Consider the following 18,952-nt stretch of genomic DNA (forward strand, 5'->3'; position numbering starts at 1 on the left):
CAACTTGGAATGCGCATGAGCAATCAGTCAAAGAAGAACAGAGCTGTATATGCAGTAAGGACGTAAAAGTTTAACCATTAACCAATAAGCTTATTGAGTTCTGTTAACAACTGAACTCCACCAGCATGCCAGCTCGAAATGCACCCAGAGTCCTGGATGCTGGGACGCTAGGCACAAGCAATGCAAACCAGAATGCTGGGCATAAATGGTGGGTGGGGGAGGGAACTAGCAGCAGGGAGTCCTGGATAAAATGTGGGAATAGCACAACGCCTCCCCTCGCTCCTCATTCCTTAAACGTTTAACCATGTAACCAAGAGAATTTTAATGTTACACCATTGTTTTTATACTTTATTTACATTCCTAATATACAGTCCACAATAGGTAATAGGTGTAGAACCATTAACCTAGAGACTTTAATATCCATATTCAAAACCAATTTTTCCCTCACCACCATGTATGCACATTGATTTCATCAAATGGTTCCTTATAATTATTGAAAGCTGCTTACAATTTAAGTGAAATAAGCACTAAAGTAAGAATGAAACAGTTTGAAACATGCTAGCAATACATTTTCAAAGAGGAAGTCACAGCCTCTATGACGTATATTCAGTGACATACAGTGCCCTTTAAGCAACAGTCTGACAAGAGCTACAAATCAAAGTCACGTCTTTGAAAAATTCTCTGTTTTCTAGTGAAGATCTAGAATGAACACATGTATATTCATTATTTTCTGTTCTTACAATAAAGTAGAAACCCCTACAAAGAGTTCTTAAGTCTTAAGGCTATAAAAAACCCACACACACCTCAGAAGGCTGAAACATTATTAAAAGATGGAATGAAGACCTGGTTATCTTGACACAAAGTTCAGCATTTTTCCTAAAAGAAATCTCTCTAGATATGAACACTAAGTGCTTGTAATGTGACCAACTGCCCAGAGGGGGAAAGAAAATGTAATATATATTACACTCTGCTCTTGACAAGTAAAATGATTTTCAGTTGTTCTCAGTGATGTTTAAATTTCCATATATTATTTATGAACTGGAATCTGATCTTTCAACTGACCTGCATTTCAACGCTTCTGTAACATCTAGATGCAACACAAGTATACAAATGTAAATGACATAGGCCACTGGGAAGCATGAAAAGCAAAATCCTTCTTAAGTCAGCAGAAAAGACTTTTACCACTATAATTTACACTTAGAGATTCATTTTGAAACATATACAAGATTGATATGGAAAATATTTATACAGTGTGCATTACAGTATTTCTAGGACTCAAGCTCTGAATTTTTGTTCATACTCCATAGCTTTAGTGGTTAAAACTGGCAGTTTGGTAGTGGTTAAAGTTCTTTCCCCTCCCTTGGGTAGGAAAGCAATAACCAAGAAATTGTATCTTGGCTCTCGGCAGCTTCCCTCTAGAGCAAGGGGTTTGTCAAAATGCAATTTTGTTTACTCTTATGGGAGGGATCAGTCTTACCTGTGATGGCAGATCAAGATTATATTTAGAAGTTGGAAAACAAAAAGGATGTAATATACCATAGATCAGAATATAAAAAAAAATTAAGTTTGCGACACTCCCCTCATTAACCTGAAACATGCTCGTTCGTGATTTACATTACAACCTTAATATTAAGTGAATTCACCTATTGTGTTTTTATTTTTTTAAAAAGGGTGTAAGAGGACATACTCCATTAACTTGTAATGCTTTTGGCTTTGGTGATTTATTAATGTTTTAGACAAGATGATTAAACTTTTACAGAGTTCAAAAAGAGAGTGGAGACAAATAATTTTAAAGTACTTAATACTGTTAAACAGGTTATACTTAAAAACACGAAAAATAAAATTTTTCACTTACATTTTTAAAATATTATTTATACACAAAAAATGTTACCTGCTCTTACAAAAATAACCAGTCCTAATTTGCTCCCCTTTATTGACATTTGCTCCCCTTTATAAACATATATGCATATACCCTGAGAGCAAATAGAATTGGGGTTGCTCCCATCAGGATCCAGAATCAACATGGTAGAAAAAAAAAAAGACAGACATAACTGTGTGAAATCACGCTTAATTCTCTTTAATCTATAAAAGTTTCTATATTGTATGCTATACCTATATTGGGTTTCAGCTGATAAGTCATAAATATTGCTCTTATTTAAAATTTAATAAGTCTGGCAGAATTATTAAAACATTCCAAAATTGTATGTGTTACTAGAATTTCTTGAATGAGCCAAGGGGGGCGGGGGGAAAGAAAGATCACATTAGGTTATTGACCTACTGAACACAAACATCCTTGGAGTACCCTGTTACAAAAGGCAAGTTCAAAATTCTTGCTCTTAGAGCTCCAAGAAAAAAAGTTTGAAAGAGTAGCTCAAAAAGGAAAAGAAGAGAAAGCTAAGAGATTTTGGACAGTTTGTAGACAAAATGCACACTTGGCATGTTTGGGTATAGACTATCGTTTTTGCACAGTTGCATCTTACAGCCTCTCAAAGAACTGTAGGGTAGAAATTACTGTAAAAATTTAACATAAGGAAAACCATCTGCTTTAGAAGGAAGCATTTTTTTAAAGGCAGTCCTGTAGCACCTTAAAACTAGCAAATGTGGTAGTCTAAGGCACTACAGGAGGAAAGAAGCATACTTCAGCAGCTTTTCCTTGGTTCTCACTCTGCACTAAACTTTACAGATCACATATGAAGAGGATTTCATTACACACGAAAGCAAAGGAAAAATACATCATGGAGGCAGAAGTCTTCATTTTACAGTGCATAATAAAGGGTAAAATAAATGAAGGGTAAAACATAGTCTAGCACCATCATACTCAGTGGGTAAAGGAAACAGATATTTAATGCATTCCCCTCTCTTGCAAAACAAACCCCTACAAACTGAACTTTGAATCCAAAGTCTCTATATGCCTAAAGCTATAAAAGACATTTAGTCTCTCCTTGATGAGGCTGATAATATTAATTTATCAACTATAGCACTTATCTAAAGACTGTTTCCCATTGAATCATAAACAGTCTACACTAAATATTTCCCCATCTTAACAGCAGAACAAAGATGCATTTAATGTTTAATCCTCTAGACCAATGGTTTGAGCCTGAGATTGATGCTCGAGCTTCTCCACAATATCCTTCAGATAGTCTTCATCTTTGAAAAAATACACATACAATTTTCTTTCCATCTGATGTTGCATGTTTGTCTCTAAAACCTTTCTCTTGGCCTTTCTGTCAGCAAGAAGATCCATAATAAGCTGGTTTAATTTATTTACGTTAGCTTCCAGTTGATAAAGTTGCTCTGTTAGTTCCTAACAGAAATTTAAAAAAAGAAAAAAAGTTATTACATTTGCATTGCTGACATATTAATTTGACTAAAATACAAAAATTCTCCTAGCTTTTGGAGACACGTTTGCACAACATACAGGAAATGCTTAACGGGAAGAAGCTAAAAGTACAGAGCAATTAATCTTACTTTATTTCTTGAACTCATCTGGGCCAGCCCATAACACCCTTACTCACACCAAATAGTATCTTATACTACAATCAGTCCCTCTCAACTAAGTGAGATTAGAAGTGGAAACAGCAAATACTTCGATACTCTTGTTCATATTCCCTATTCATTAGTTTGGTATTAGATCAAGATGCTAGAACAATTTTACTTACATTAAAAATAGTTACAACTCTACAAAGTATTCCTCACACAGACAAAAACAGTATTTCCACAGATTTAAACTGGAACCAGATTACTGGCACCTCTCTTTTTCCATTTTTCCCTGATTTAAAATAGCTTGAGTTATCATAATCTTTTAAGTATAGGTAAGCTATTCATCTGATTACATTATAAGCACTTGATGCAAGTGTTTAAGCAGCTCGGGTTAAATGTACTGTAATGGAGCCTAATCATGGTTTATGACCACATTACAATAGGCACGCTACATAAAGATACACAATACAGATAGTCTCAGAGGGGTAGTGAAACTACTGACTAATGGTCCTGTAGCACCTTAAAGACTACCACATTTGTTAGTGCTACAGGACTGCCTTTACAAACAGCACTGTCTTAGGAAGAGTTACCGCCAGGAAAAATATTGCTGTAGATTTTTTACAGTGTTAAGTTAGTACTGTATTTCAAGTCCATACATTTCCATCAAACCATACCAGTGTAGCAGGAAGGAAATATCTTAAGTTCTGCTATTAGAAATTCATAGATGCAACCTAAGATATAATATACTTCGGTAAAAACTCCACATCTCTACAAAGGAGGTATACATCAACTGATAAACTACCATAGCTAACAACAATGACCTATATATGATAGTTACATATTTGGAAAAAAGCTTGTTTTCCTTCTTTAACATTAAAGGAAATGTTCGTGAAATAGATGAAAACAGCTGATTTTACTACATGTTCAGTTAATTTTGTCCATATAACCCTTTGTAAAATATGCTTACTAATGCAGCAATAGATGTAGTGCTACAATAAGGACTTACCTGGTTACTGAGCAAAATCTGATTTCCTCCACAATACAGAGAATCACAAAGTGCATCTAAATCACTATCTAACTTAGACAAAAAGAGAGATTGTTCTTGAGATGCTACTGATAGCCGATCTTGCACTGAAGAAATGTCTTGCTTTAATTTCTCAGAAAGTTGTTCCATGCCTTTGTGTGTTCTGAACAATTGTTGTTTCTGAGTCTCTCCTTCCAAAAGCTTGTATAGCCTACAGTGATAAAAATCAGAGATGTAACATGCATTTGTTCAAAAAAAAAAAAAAAAAAAAATCAGTACACAGTTCTGCCATTAATTGATTAGATAAGAGAGAGTTTGATGGAAAAGCAAATACAGATCTGCCAAACAATGTCAGTGATGCATGCTGACAACTTCTGAGTTGCCTTTCGTCACTTCTAGAACACCCTAATATTTTGATTTAAGCCCTGGCTGGTAGAAGTCTAAATATTTAATGCTATAATTAAAGGCACATTGTCAACTTGAAATTTAGTCTCTCTAAAACAATTAGTTTAAAAGTAGTCTGAGGACATTATACCTCCATAAGTCCTACTGCCAATTTTTATGCTTTAGCAAGCATTTTCCTACATTTGAATAGTTCTCCCTACACAAATAAGAAAAATGACTGCCTCTGTGAAAAACAAAACAGTGACAGTAGCTACAAAGTACTTTCAAATGCTTGAAAGTATTTGAAAAATACTCAAATATTTTTCTCTATTCATTTGCAGTAATCCTAGCAATCACTTGTATAAAAATGGTAAAACTGATTCTGACAGGAATGATTTTTAAGAAAACTGGCAGTGGGTTTTTTACTTATCCTTTAATACTATATTGCTGCTTGCTGCAACTCTCCCAGCCAGGGAAAAAGATGGGCAAGCAGCAGCACTGCCTAGAGGCTTTAACCCACTGCTCTGATTGGCCAGAATTCTAGCTTATCAGAGAAGCAGAGGGTGGTGCCTAAAAGCAGGAAGGAGGGTACACAAAACCATGTGCATCAAGGGGTGCTGCACTGGCAAGCACTCCCCTTCTCCCTCCTGCCCCACTGCCCTGATCACACTCCCCTCAACTGTTTAACAGCACTCCACCACATTCCGACTACTTGAGCTACACATCTACATAGCTACTGTCGGTCAGCTAAAGCAGTAGATCTATTCCTCCAAAGCGGGGCAGCGGCCACTGGGGCTATGTTGGGCCTGGGAGTAGTTGGGGGAGCCAAACCTAGGCTCTGTGCCCCCTTCAAAGGTGGCAGGATCCTGACTCAGATGCTTGATCCAGGGGGAGCTTATCCCAGCCTAGCACTTTTCCTCTTTACCCTGCCCAAGCCAGTACTACAGGTTCAATGTGTTCTGCTGCCCAAGCAGATAGACCTGACTCTGGAACATTCACACTGTTATTCCAGCATGCTGCTAAAGTCTTCCTGAGCAACACTAGGGAAAGCAAGAAAAAGGGAATTTGAAATTGTAGCTATTTCAGCCAAATCTTAACAGAATTTCATAGTGCAAGTAAAAGCAAGTATCTAGCCCCAGGGCTTTGTCCCTGGTAGGAAGTTCAAAGGCTTGTTGCAGCTAATTAGACCTTTTCAGTAAGAGACTGCAAGAAAATTATGATGGCATACGGTAGACAACTTATATAGAGGTCTACCAGCTCCCACATAATACTTCATATAATTCAAAAGTTTGACAGCCACTGATATTTACCTATGAGAGGCATCATCCCTTGAATCAATAGTGTTCCTTGGTACTGCATGCTGAGATATAAGTGGTTCAGACATCATCTCCAGCCTCCGTTCTAGGGAATTACTGTTCTGTTTCAGATCCTGTATTATGTTTTCAAGTAGATGATGGATGTCCCTATGCTTCCTCAACTCAATTTCATAAGCTAGCTGAAGAAGTTCAAATGATGCTTTCTGTTTTAGCAACTGATCGCATACTTGATCTTGTCTTGATGTATAGTAGTCCTGTCTAGCAATTTGCAAGTCAAAATCTCCTTTTACCACAGGCATGTTCAATAACTGTGCATTCTCCTTCACCAAGGAAGGGAGTATGTCATTTATTTGAGTTAGATGTTTTTTTATATTAGAAATTTCACTGTTTAAACTGGAAATTCTAGCCTCAAAGTTTTCTTCTTTTCCAAAAGTCTACAAAAAAGGCAAACAAAGTATTTGTAAGAACATATTCTAGGACTACATACTTTTTCACCCCTGCTCCAATTTTCCCTAGAAAAGTTAACTCAATATTAAGGATTATGCAAGTACAAAGTCAAATAGAAAAATAGCTGAGGAGATTAAGGAACAACCTTAAAAAAAAAAACACCACAACAAAAAAAACTTTCCCTTAAGACTATAGAAAGCAATCATATCTTTTACAGAGAAAAAATAAATTCAAATATAAATACATTTTAATACCTAACTGGAGATTCCGGCATAGAACACTAAAAATGTATAATTAAATCTACTTTCTGAAAGCAATTACCTGGAAAGTAGGGATGTAAAATCTTATTTAGTTTGTTAACCAGTTACATGTTAAGTTTAACCAATTAAACAGATAGGGAGCAGCTAGGGAAGCTGGTACAGGCCAGTTGAGCGACACCAACCCACTTGCCAACGCAGACAGGGGCTGCTCTGGGGCTGGGCTGAAGTGCCCCCACTCACATCACACTGGGGATCGGGACTGCTCTGGCCAAGCTGGAGCATCCCTGCTGATGGGGCTGCTGCAGGTGGGGGGCACTCCAGCGTGGCCACATCGGACCACTTCTATCGCAGCCCAGTTCTGGCACGCCGCAGGAAAGCCATCCTGGAACAGCCCCAGTCCTGGCACACAGTGGGAGGGGGCGTGGCAGCCAGGCAGGCTGCTCAGGCCTTTGCTGGTTAAACATTAACATCCCTACTAGATATGTGTATACTTTTCAGCACACATTACATTTTGCATAATAAAAATCCTTCATACACAAATATGATGACTAGCAAGCTCAGTTGATGGAAACTAATTTACAATGAGTGCACAACATTGTTACCACCAGGAATGATGTCTTTTCCATAGTGACTTCAGGTTCTTTTCTATTTTTCATCCATAAATGGAAACACTGCACATGAATTAAAGTGATTGCCATGTGTCATTTCTCTCTGGTGTTTACTGACAAATGGTGACCTGAGACTGTTTTTTTTTCCAGCTGAGTTGTTGTGGGTTATGGCTCTCACCATCTAAACTTGCTCCCAATCACTTTGTTTTCTTTATCTCCTTTCTGTGCCCTTAGAAATATGACATTGTATTTAGATTCTAAACTTTCCAGAAAGTACCTGCTTTGTTTATCTGTACAGGGCCCCAAACATATTATAAGGCAACTAATGATGCCTTAATCTGAAGAGCTGCAGCATAGAAGCTTTCGAAAATACACCTGTGGTGCCAAAAAGCAGATTTGGGAAGTTCAGATATTCTTCTGCAACCACAATCGGCATCCCAGTTGCCTGAATCATGACTGGGTCCTCTGTGTCCCAGTGACACTAGCTAGAACACTCAGAACAACTGTCTTTATATTTGTGTCCAACTACAGTAAACTGTATCATATCCAGCAGCCCTGGGACCAGGAGATTTCCACATACTCAAATATTCTGGATAATAGAGAGGTATATCTAGCAGTGCATAACACCAAAGAAAAACAAGATTAGATATTAAACAAAAATGTGTGCAGAGTACTTTATTTACCAACAGTAGTATTGTACACTGTAAACTTATAAAAACAAAAAAGCAGTCAAGTACCACTTTAAAGACTAACAAAATAATTTATTAGGTGAGCTTTCATGGGACAGACCCACTTCTTCAGACCATAGCCATACCAGAATAGACTCAATATTTAAGGAACAGAGAACCAAAAACAGTAATCAAGATTGACAAATCAGAAAAAAAATTAAAGATGAGCAAATCAGAGAGTAGAGAGGTAGACCGGGGGGAGGGGTTTCAAGAATTAAATTAAGACAAGTATGCAAACAAGCCCCTATAGTGACTCAGAAAATTCCCTTCCTGGTTCAAACTGTGTGTTAATGTGCCGAATTTGAATATAAAAGACAGCTCAGCTGCTTCCCTTTGAAGAGTGGTGCGAAAGTTTTTCTTCAGTAACACGCAAACTCTTAAGTGATTAACAGAATGGCTCACTCCATTAAAATGTTGACTAACCGGTTGTGGATCTGGAGTGTTTTTATGTGTTTTGTGCCCATTAACTCTTTGTCTAAGGGAGTTTGAAGTCTGTCCTACGTACAAAGCATCTGGGCATTGTTGGCACATGATGGCATATATGATGTTAGTTGAGGAACATGAGAATGTGCCCATGATTCTGTGTATAACTTGGTTAGGTCCAGTGATGGTATTTCCAGAGAAAATATGTGGACAAAGCTGGCAGCAGGCTTTGTTGCAAGGAAAGGTTCCACGACTGGTATTCCTGGGGTACAGACTGTGGCTGTAAACTTATAGGCAGGGTCTACACTAGAGAGTTTTGTTAACGTAACTCAGGGAGCCTCTACACACTTAAAGCATTCTGTCGACAGTTTCGACAGAACTCTGCATTTTTCTCAACAGTATTATCCCTCAAAAATTTGAGGCATAACAGAGTACTGTCAACAAAAGTGCAGTGTAGACACTTCTGTCGACAGGGAGAGCTTCCAGTTGCTGGGCAGCCCTCTTTGTAGAGCTGCCATTCCGCTTTCTGGAACCAGAGGACAGTGCAGTCTGGCAGTTTTCGTGGACAGAGCAAGTTGTGTGTAGATGCAATCTGCTGACAGAGGTTCTGTCGAGATTACCCTGTTGACAGTAACGTCTGTGAACAGATGCTTCTACTGTAGACACAGCCATACTGTATTTGCCATATTTACTTTCATTCTACTGTATTATGGAAAAATATAAAATTTACTTATGGTTAAAATGCTAGTTATTATAGAACGCCAGATACGAAAGAACTTACTGTATCTTAGGTATACTCTTTTCACAAAGTCCGGCGGGGGCCTGTTCAAAATAATAGCCCATGTTTTACACAATAAGAAACTCTAAAGAAATTACATTTCCAAAATGAAGTGGAGAAGATTACAAAGAAAGATTAAAGGCTGATGACACCACAGTCAAATGGACACCTGGCTTGATCTAACAGTTATAAAAAGCCTGGAACAAGCAAGACTCGAATCAAAAATAATTCGAGAAATCAGGCAATATTTGCACTTAGCTAACATAACCAATTCCAAATACAGAGGTGATAAGGTTTCGTACCTGCCGATAAGGGTTTGTACCTAGAGTGCAGCATAGTTCTCTACACCATAAAACTGTACAGAAACTGAAGAATCAGATTTCTACCCAAACCTGCCATAATTTATTGAATCAAAGTAGTAGAAAATTCAGGAAGTAAAATCAGAGGACAGAATAGTTTAGTTCATAATTTTGTCAATTCATACCTGCTCTGTCGGCATGATGCACTGCCTAGATATACCTCCCAACCAAAACGTTCCCTCTAATCAACCAAATTTTTGCAGACATGTCTGATCCTTGTTTCCCCACCACTTTCCCAGCAGCTAGACTTCTTTCCCCCAAGAAATGATGGCTCCTTTGTGAAAATTGAAGGACACCTAGAACCATCATTCAGGAAAAGTAAATGAACACAGAAACTTCTGAGTGTTTAAGATAACATCCTTATGATTATCCAAACTCAAAACAGTAAATTTGTAACTTTTTTCTTGCAAAATATATATTGCTTGTGGCAGTGTGCATATCATGCATATGGATTGAAAAAAATTAGAGGGAACACTGATGGTGAAACAAGAAAGAGCAGGAAAACGTTTACTATTTTAATTTTTGCACAATATGCAACACTCAACCTCAGCCTCTCCTAGCTGTATCAGAATTACATACATGCAGTACGTTCTGCATGCTTTCATATAATGTAGATCAAATGAAAACACCAGGATACAACCAAACCACAATCTGGCTTTTTAAAACTACTTCTAAAATTACTACTTTTACAAAAAGCTAGGAAACATGATGTTAACAACATTTCATACTTAAATTATATTTCACTAAATGCAGCAGAATCTAGTGCTATTTCATTGTAAGTACTAAATTTTGTTACTACCACCTAAAGGAACACAATTAAAATTATCAATTATTTGTCTTAGATCCAGAGCAACATGTCTATTTTTTGTTAGACTTCCACTAGAATGAGAAATACATACTAACAGCTTACCTTGTTCTTTAACGACTGAAGATTAGTCTCTGCCCATTGTACAGCTGAGTTTATGCTTAGATCTGTAGCTTTCAACTGAATCAGTTGATGTTGAGCACAAATATATGCCATCTGCAGCCGCGCCATCTCAAGTCTCTCCTTACAGACTTCATTACTCTCATCACAAATTAATGGCTTGCTTATATCTACAAGTTGGAAATTTTCTTCATTTGAACTTTCAACCAATTCAGAGATACCTTGAAAAAACTGTTTCTTTGTGTATGAAGTAAGTGCTGCAGTGCTTTCCTCTTCCTGACACAAATATTTATCCAAGGCAAGTTGAGATAAAAATACTGGATGAGGACGTAAGCCTTGTTCTGAGTCTGAAAATTTGAAGAAAAAAGTCAATTTCTTAATTCTATCTGTAAAAGAGTGAAGTTCATTATTTAGCTTGGTATTTATAGCAGTGAAAATTCCTTGTTCCTCTTTCAGAATTTTAGCTGCTTCTTCTGCTTTGTCATTTAACTTCAGTGATGTATGGCTGTTTGTTGAGGCCATCACTTGAAGCTTATTACGACGATGAATTTTTAGGTTTTTAATTTTCTGAAGGGCCTGAAACTCTTCCTGTAGCTTCCGAACTTCCTCTTCTTCTTCCTCCATGCCACTGGATTTTGAATCCAAGGTTTTGCAGGTTGTAAGAACTTCATCCAAAGCTGCTGCTTCTAAAATGGGCTTGCCAGATTTAAGAAGCGCATCAAAAGCTTGCAGTTCTTTTTCAGCTAACACATGCTGCTCGCTCACATTTCCACAAAACCATTCCAAAAATGATTTATCTTCCTCAGTTTCAAATAACCAATCAAAGTCTTCTCCATTAAGCTGAGCAGCTTTTGGATAACCAATTTTCCTTAGAGTTTCCACAAACTGATTTCCACAGTTCATGATTACAAACAATAATTTTGCTATTAATATAAAAATCTATCAGCAGCCTTTAAAAATATCCAAACAAAAGAAAAATCTTAAGTCTGTTTGAGAGCCCAACAGTAAATAAAAGAAGTTGTTTAAAAATACATATTCAGTGATTTTAATAAGGCACTGCATAGAAAAAAGCAAGTGTCAGATCACAAACACAGAAATATGCTAATCAGGTTTGCATATTGAACACATTCCACATTTACAAAAACGAATTATAGAAGTTGGCTTTTAAATGTAATCATTTAACAAAAATATTTTTGGTTGGCTTGCAACTTGCGGACTTAATTTGGTATCAATTTGTTAAGCAAGTGGATAAATGTTTAACTTCCCTACTATGAGCATCCCAACAACTTTAGTGGGCGTACTCATGTTAGTCAAATTAAGCAGGTGGATAAGTATTTGCAGAAATGGAGTTTGAAAAATTAAAGCTCTTTATTGTAAAATTGTTTGATTTAAAAGTTCTCTCTATAATACTGACCTACAATTAGATATCCCAGAATCACAGAAACATTCAGAACACGGTGTTCAAGAAAAGATCAGATGTGTAAAATCTACCTATATTTGATAATATAAAACACAGTAAGTCAGTTATCTGTCAATCCTAATTATTTTTAAGTTTTACCCCCTTCAGAGTCAAATTTGTCTTTTAATACTTATTTTAATTTTCTCTTGACAGTTCATTTTCCATCAGTTATTTCCTGTTTGAGGACAGGGAAGAAGTGTTCAATAAAGCCACTTGAATTGTTAAGAATAGTAAGAGCTCCCCATAGGAGGGAACCTACTTATTGTTCAATGTGAAATACAAGTTAACTGTGTCCAGTGTACAGAGTCTGGCATGCCAGAGTATACCACAATACAATAAAGTCACCAACTTTTTTTTAAAAGTTAAACAAGGGGACCTGAATAATCAGCAACATCTATAGAAGGCACACTCCACCATGAGAACAAAAAGCAGTCAAGTACCACTTTAAAGACTAGCAAAATGGTTTATTAAGTGAGCTTTCGTGGGACAGACCCACTTCTTCAGACCATAGCCAGACCAGAACAGACTCAATATTTAAGGCACAAAGAACCAAAAACAGTAAGCAAGAAGGACAAATCAGAAAAAGATAATCAAGGTGAGCAAATCAGAGAGTGGAGGGGTGGGCGGGAAACCTCTCTGTTACTGTCCACCATGCGAAACAGGGCTAATTTACATTGTGCCCAGAAACTATACCTCTGGCCACCAAACAGTGCTGACACTTATTTTAAAGAGGCTAAACCATGGATTTGCACCTTTTTGCTTGTGTAGGGCATGTAAAACTTTTGTCTGATCTGGTTATTACCTTAGAAGGACCAATAGAATGTCACGTCTGGGTCTTTGCTACTTTTGCTGGGGGTCCCCAGAAGCAAACACTGATTTACCCGGGAGGCGTCCAGACTCAACCTGGCGAAGGGCAGAGCGGAGAATGAGTGCTGGCCACCCAGAGAAATCCCTTTTCCCACGCTGCCCTTAATTAGGTGTTAGAACAGAGAAAAGGGACCCGTGAGAGTCGTTAACTGTGGTGGTGTCACCTGACTTCTCCCGCCCTCCTTCCACGGAGCCATCCGAACACACAGGACTTTCTAACGCAAGCCCAAACTGGGCAAACGTTTACAAATCGGGACTATCAAATCCGTCACACCTCCAAACTGCAGGCGCCAATCCGGCCCCTATTATTCGGAGGGCCCCTTTCGCCCAGGCAGGTAGCCCGGCCGCCACACAGGCAGCTCCGCAGAGTGCAGGCCTCGCTCGCGGCGAGCGCCAGGAACGAGGGAGTCACAACCGCGCCAGGCCCAGGCGGAGCGAGGCTCAGCCTGACCCGCCCAAGACCCGGGCAGCGAGCGACGCGACGCCACGCAATGGCTGAGGCTCCCGTGCGCTCGAGCTACATGCGGCCGGGAAACCGCCGCCCCACGCGCCGGCTCTAGCCCGGCCTCTCCTCAGACTGGTACTCACCACGCGGCTGCCCGGTTCGGAGGCGAGTCAGCCCAAAGCGGCACCGCGACGCGTTCCTGAGGGCAGCCCAGGCCAACGGCCGCGCTGTGGCCAACGGATAAAGTTCGCGCGGATACCGGCGCGACCACCCATTCAAACTCCCGCCTCGCGCTGAAAACTGCCCCTCCTCGGAGAAGCTGAGAGCGGGGTGGAGCAGAGCGCGACACAAGCTACGCTTCGGCTTCGCGATGCCTCTTGGAGGCGGTGGGCGGAGTCCTGGCCTTTGGCAAACTACAGTACCCAACATGCCGCGCTTCCCCGTTACTGGCTATTACGCACGGACTGCATTTCCCAGCATGCCTTACGTGTCGCGGAGGGGTCTGGAGAGCGGGCACGACGGGAATGTTTGTTGCGGCCGCTTTCGTGAGGAGCTTGAGGGAGAAGGGTAACAAAGCCTGAGGAACCCCCTTCCTAGGCTCCACTGAGGTCTTCCTCTCTCGTGTGAGGGAATAACGTACAGCCCGTGTGGTCGGAGCTTAGGATCAAATTTCAAAGAGTCTCAGGTGTTTTGTTTGGAGGAGAGGGAATCGCCTAAGTGTCCTTAGCTCTCCGGTAACAGAGAGGGAGCCGTGCTAGTCTATGCACTATCAAAACAAAAAGCAGTCAAGTAGCACTTTAAAGACTAGCAAAATAATTGATTAGGGGAGCTTTGGTGGGACAGACCCACTTTTTCAGACCATCAGACCATTGGTCTGAAGAAGTGGGTCTGTCCCAGGAAAGCTCACCTAATAAATTATTTTGCTGGGCTTTAAAGTGTTACTTGACTGCTTTTTGTTTTGATAGCTCTCCTGTGAGAGCTGTCAGTCTTATATATTAAGGCTAATGTCCCTAGGTTTACCAGAGAGCAATGTATTGGTGAGAGAGCCATGGTAGTCTGTATGTTCGAGAACAACAAGAAGTCTTTCCAGCACCAGCATCTGATGAAGTGAGTTTGTGCTCACAAACGCTCATGCTCAAAACTTTTCTGTTAGTCTATAAGGTGCCACAGGACCCTTCATTGCTGTTAAGAAGTCTTGTGGCACCTTATAGACTAACGGATATTTTGGAGCATAAGCTTTCGTGGGCAAAGACCCACTTCATCAGATGCATGAGTGGGGGGTGGTGGTTTCAGAGGGGTATTTAAAGAGTGATCCCAGTAAAAGGGAGGGCGAGAGCTGACAAGGTCTATTCAGCAAGGTGGATATGGCCTATTATCAGTAGTATGTATCAAAAGAGGAGAATCTGACCTGTTTTTTTCTCTTTTGATACATACTGTTGATACTAGGCCATATCCACCTTGCTGAATAGACATTGTCAACTCTGGCCCTCTCTTTTACTGGGACCCCCCCAACTCATGCATCTCATGAAGCGGGCCTTTGACCACGAAAGCTTATGCTCCAAAATATGTTAGTCTATAAGGTGCCACGGGACTTCTTGTTCTCACAGAGCAATGTATCTTTCTTATTTTTAAGTAAGGAGTGCATCAACAAGTATCAAATATAAAATGATCCTTGCTGAATGAGCCATTATCTGGTATTGTGACAGTGTAGAACAAGCCATTAAGTGGATTCATCATTCAACACAACTGACTGCGAAACTTTTTGTCATATATGTCCACATCATAGTTCTAGATTTGTCATGTTACCATTGTTTTTCTGTGAGAAACTTGGCACCCACGTCCAATGATGTTGCGCTATCCAAATTTCCACCAAATTTCCAGGATCTTGGAACTGGGGAAGTGAGGGCAATTTTTTGTCCCACTTGGAGTTCACAAATAGCATCTGTGAAGACAAAACTGCAGCTCTTCAATGCAAATGTGAAGAGTGTGGTTACCAGATTACTCTTTAACATCCCTACTGCATACTACACACGATACTGGTTTACTACACATGATGCATGAAGTTGGCATGCTTAGTGGATTAATCTCTTGGACCCTGGTTAGAGTAAAGCCATAGCTGGAATGATCAAAAATCATTTTGGCTATCTCTAAAAGGTCTTTGTTTGTTACAAGTTGACCTGTTTTCTGTGAGATACAATAAAGCTGCATCTCCACTAGCAAGCACTTTTGGAAAATCTGGCCCTCTATCAAAAGAGCACGTGGAGCAGCTATCCACAAAACGCATTCTTTCAAAAGTAAGTTGAAAGAACACAGTGCTGCTTTCGAATGCATTTCTCCTGTCCCATCATAGGAAGGGGGGCCCTCTTTCAAGAGAGTCTTTCAAAAGAAAATGTGTAGATGCTCCAAGCGCCATTCTGTTGAAAGAGGAGACCACCGTGGCACCGGCCAGTTGGCTCATGGAGATGCCCTGGCCAGTGGCAGCAGAGCTTTATGCTCCCTGCGTCCAGCCACCCTTCAAGCCACACAGACCCAGGAACCCCATGTCAGGAAGCTGAGAGCGTGCTGGCAGCAAAGGCACGAGCTACAAGCCGTGTGTCTTCATGACCACTCCCTCATCTTTGGAAGAGCACCATGGCCAGCAGCCAACCACCAAAGATGCCCCAGGGCCCCACCTCAGAACCCTCACAGGGCTTGCAGGGCCCTGGCCAGCCACAAAGAAAAAAAGGGCACCCTCCTGGACTGAGCTCGAGCTGTAGGACCTCCCAGGACTGTGGAAGGAGGAAGAGATCCTGCAGGAGATGGGCAGCAAGCACCATAACATGGCTGTCTTTGCCCACCTGGCCACTGGACTACCCATCCGGGGACACCCTACCCTGACCCCTGACCAGGTGAGGAGCAAGGTGCTGGAGCTCAGCCAGGGCTATGCCCAGGCCCAGGACAAATCCAGCCACTCAGGGGCAGGTCCCATAACCTGCCTCTACTACTGTGAGCTCTGGAGTCTTCTGGGGCCCTGGGACACCTTGCCACTGCTCACTGTCCTGGAGACCATGGTGGAGGAGCCACACCCCGAGGCCCAGGAGGAGCCAGGACCCCAGGGTAGCTCCACCCTGCCGCGCACTAAGCTGGAGCCACCCTCTGAGGACTCCAGCAATGGGGACTGGGTAATCGACTTGCAGTCATGGTCATCCAGACACGTAACGGCCAGCCAGGTGACACCAGACCTCAGTAAGGGACCTTTGCACACTCCAGCTCACAGGGCAGGGGCACTACAGCCACAGCGACCCACCCACATGCTCAGCAGACACAGGCTAGACACATCCTGGCTGGCTGTGGCTCTCAGTATGCTGCAGCAGCCGCCAGCAGCACTCAGCACCCAACCCCATAGACAGCACCACAAGCCACAGCCGTGGGGCAGGGATGGACCATGGCTGGGGCCGCCCCACACAGGCAGGGACCCCTTCAGTGCCCGTGATACCTCATGGCCACTATGCCATTGGATGAGTGGGGGGGGGCTGCTGCCTCCCCTGGATCGGGGACATGGCCCTTGGGGCACTAGTGCTGCATTGACATGCTGTCCATCTCTCCCTTTCTATCCATACAGCTGCGCCATGACAGGGCTGGGAGAGTCCCACCCCTTCTGTCCTGGACAGCCCAGCGGAGGTGGGGGACTGGTCACCAACCCCACCAGCACCACAAGAGGCCTTCAGCAGGAGGGCACAGCAGCGGGCCATTGCCACCACCTGCACTCTGGCAGAGCAGTGCCTCCGATGGACGAGGCTCACCACACATGGCAGAGGGCAGCATGGGAGGCCCTAATGTCCCATGTACAGGACATGACAGTGGTCCTGGGGGAGCACATGGGGCTCCTGGTCCCCCTGCAGCCATCCCGGCTCCCGACCCCCCCGCCGAGCCCGACCCCCACCCTCCTGCTGCCCCCACTCCCACTCCCCCTGCTGAGCCAGACCCAGCCAGACCACCCACCACACCATGGCCCTACCTGCCCATACTTCCTGCCCCTTCCCAGCCGTGCAGGGGACTCCAGACCATCCACACACATGCACACAAATCCCCAGTTGAGGGCCCCCCCTCCAGGTTGAGCTGCTCCCTGCTTTGAGGTCCCCCCCCCAAGGTTGAGGTCCCCTGGTCCCGTCCCCCCATGTACTAGTGCCCCAAGGGCACTAGTCCCCATGTACATAGTTTGCCCCACTGTTCCCCACTATATATAGTTTTGTTCAACATTTATTAAAAAACACAAAAGTTATATTGTTGGTTAAACAGTTTATTTTTGCACCATCCCTGTGTCCCATGCTCATGGGGCAGGGGGCTGTGGGGAGGGACAGTGAGGGGGTGCATGTGGGGGAGGGTTGCCTGGGGTGGCTGCGGGTGGAGTTCACGGGGGACCATGGGAAAAGGTCTCACAGAGAACCCCTCTGATGTGGACCCTGTTCCGGTTTGCCTGGTGGCTCAGGGGAGTGGCTGGCTGCTCATACATGGGCCCAACCTCATCTCTCCACCTCTGCATGAAGGCCTTGTCCTTGCCCGCCACAATATTGTGGAGGATGCAGCAGCTGCCCACCACCTGGGGGACGTTGTGCAGGCCGACCTCCAGCCGCCTGAGGAGACACTGCCCCTGGCCCTCCAGGCACCCAAAGGGCTGCTTGACCCCATTGCGGGCCTGGTTGAGATGGGTGTTAAATGCCTCCAGGCTGCATGAGGGCTGCAGGGGGTAGGCAGCATCCACCACCATGCAGAGGAGCATGGTGCTGTTCCCCACCAGGAACTCCACAAGGGGACGTACATCCCAGCCTCCATGCAGCAGCAGAGCCCAGAATTCCAGAACTCATAGATGTCCTGTGTCCAACCTACCCAGCCAACACAGCTGTCCATGAAGCAGCCCCTGCTCTCCATCAGCACCTAGCAGACTACCAAGTGGTAGCCTTTTTGGGTCACATCACTGTTGGTGCAGTGTTCTGTGGCACAGATAGGGCTGTTTGTCCCGTCCAGGGCAAGAAAGAAATGTGGGAAGCCAAGCACAGGAAATCCTGTGACAGCTATGGCCAGATCACCCACGCAGATCACCCTGTGCAGCAGCATCACATTGATGGTGTGGATGACCTGAATGGGAGGGAAGGCATGCGCTCTCATGAGGACATGATGGGATATGCCCAGCCCCCTCCGCCTTATCCCTCCCCCATGAGCCCAGCCACCAAGGTCCCCCCTTTGCCAGGAGCACCCCTTTTTTTTGGCGAATGCAGGATCCAAGCATGCCGTACCTCCATGATGACAACCCCCATGGTGGCCTTGCACACCCTGAATTGGTGCCCCACAGACCAGTAGCTGTCCAGGGTGGCCAGCTTACATATGGCAATAGCAACCCTCTTTTCAAGGGGAGGGTGAGCTGCATGCAGGTGTCCTGGTGTCTCAGGGTGGGGGCAAACCAGTGCAAGAG

At 42.8% G+C, this 18,952-nt stretch overlaps 1 protein-coding gene across 5 annotated transcripts; it reads right to left on the bottom strand.

Annotated features, from left to right (window-relative positions):
- Positions 1-336: 336 nt before the first annotated feature.
- Positions 337-13,883, bottom strand: HAUS3 (HAUS augmin like complex subunit 3). Of its 5 annotated transcripts, XM_074992343.1 has the most exons (7): positions 13,647-13,883; positions 12,994-13,094; positions 12,147-12,223; positions 10,718-11,428; positions 6,199-6,638; positions 4,487-4,715; positions 337-3,304 (listed from the first exon to the last, which is right to left on the bottom strand). In XM_074992343.1, exons 4-7 carry the CDS (start codon positions 11,354-11,356, stop codon positions 3,071-3,073), a joined length of 1,542 nt encoding a protein of 513 aa, XP_074848444.1. In that variant the 5' UTR covers positions 11,357-11,428; positions 12,147-12,223; positions 12,994-13,094; positions 13,647-13,883; the 3' UTR covers positions 337-3,070. The 5 variants fall into 5 exon arrangements, with proteins under 5 accessions (XP_074848444.1, XP_074848443.1, XP_074848440.1 ...); XM_074992342.1 differs by lacking the exon at positions 12,147-12,223; XM_074992339.1 differs by lacking the exon at positions 12,147-12,223 and having other exon boundaries at positions 10,718-11,788.
- Between the last annotated feature and the right edge of the window lie 5,069 nt (positions 13,884-18,952).

The sequence above is a fragment of the Carettochelys insculpta genome, chromosome 4 (assembly GCF_033958435.1).
Source record: "Carettochelys insculpta isolate YL-2023 chromosome 4, ASM3395843v1, whole genome shotgun sequence".
Taxonomy (NCBI): domain Eukaryota; kingdom Metazoa; phylum Chordata; order Testudines; family Carettochelyidae; genus Carettochelys; species Carettochelys insculpta.

Bases quoted from the DNA above. Each gene is read 5' to 3' on its own strand.
- HAUS3 (XM_074992340.1), bottom strand. From the start codon at position 11,635: ATGAACTGTGGAAATCAGTTTGTGGAAACTCTAAGGAAAATTGGTTAT. The intron at 6,639-10,717 runs GTAAGCTGTTAG...CCTTTTTTGTAG, and splicing joins TTCAGTCGTTAAAGAACAAG to ACTTTTGGAAAAGAAGAAAA. The intron at 3,305-4,486 runs GTAAGTCCTTAT...AATTTCTGTTAG, and splicing joins AGATTTTGCTCAGTAACCAG to GAACTAACAGAGCAACTTTA.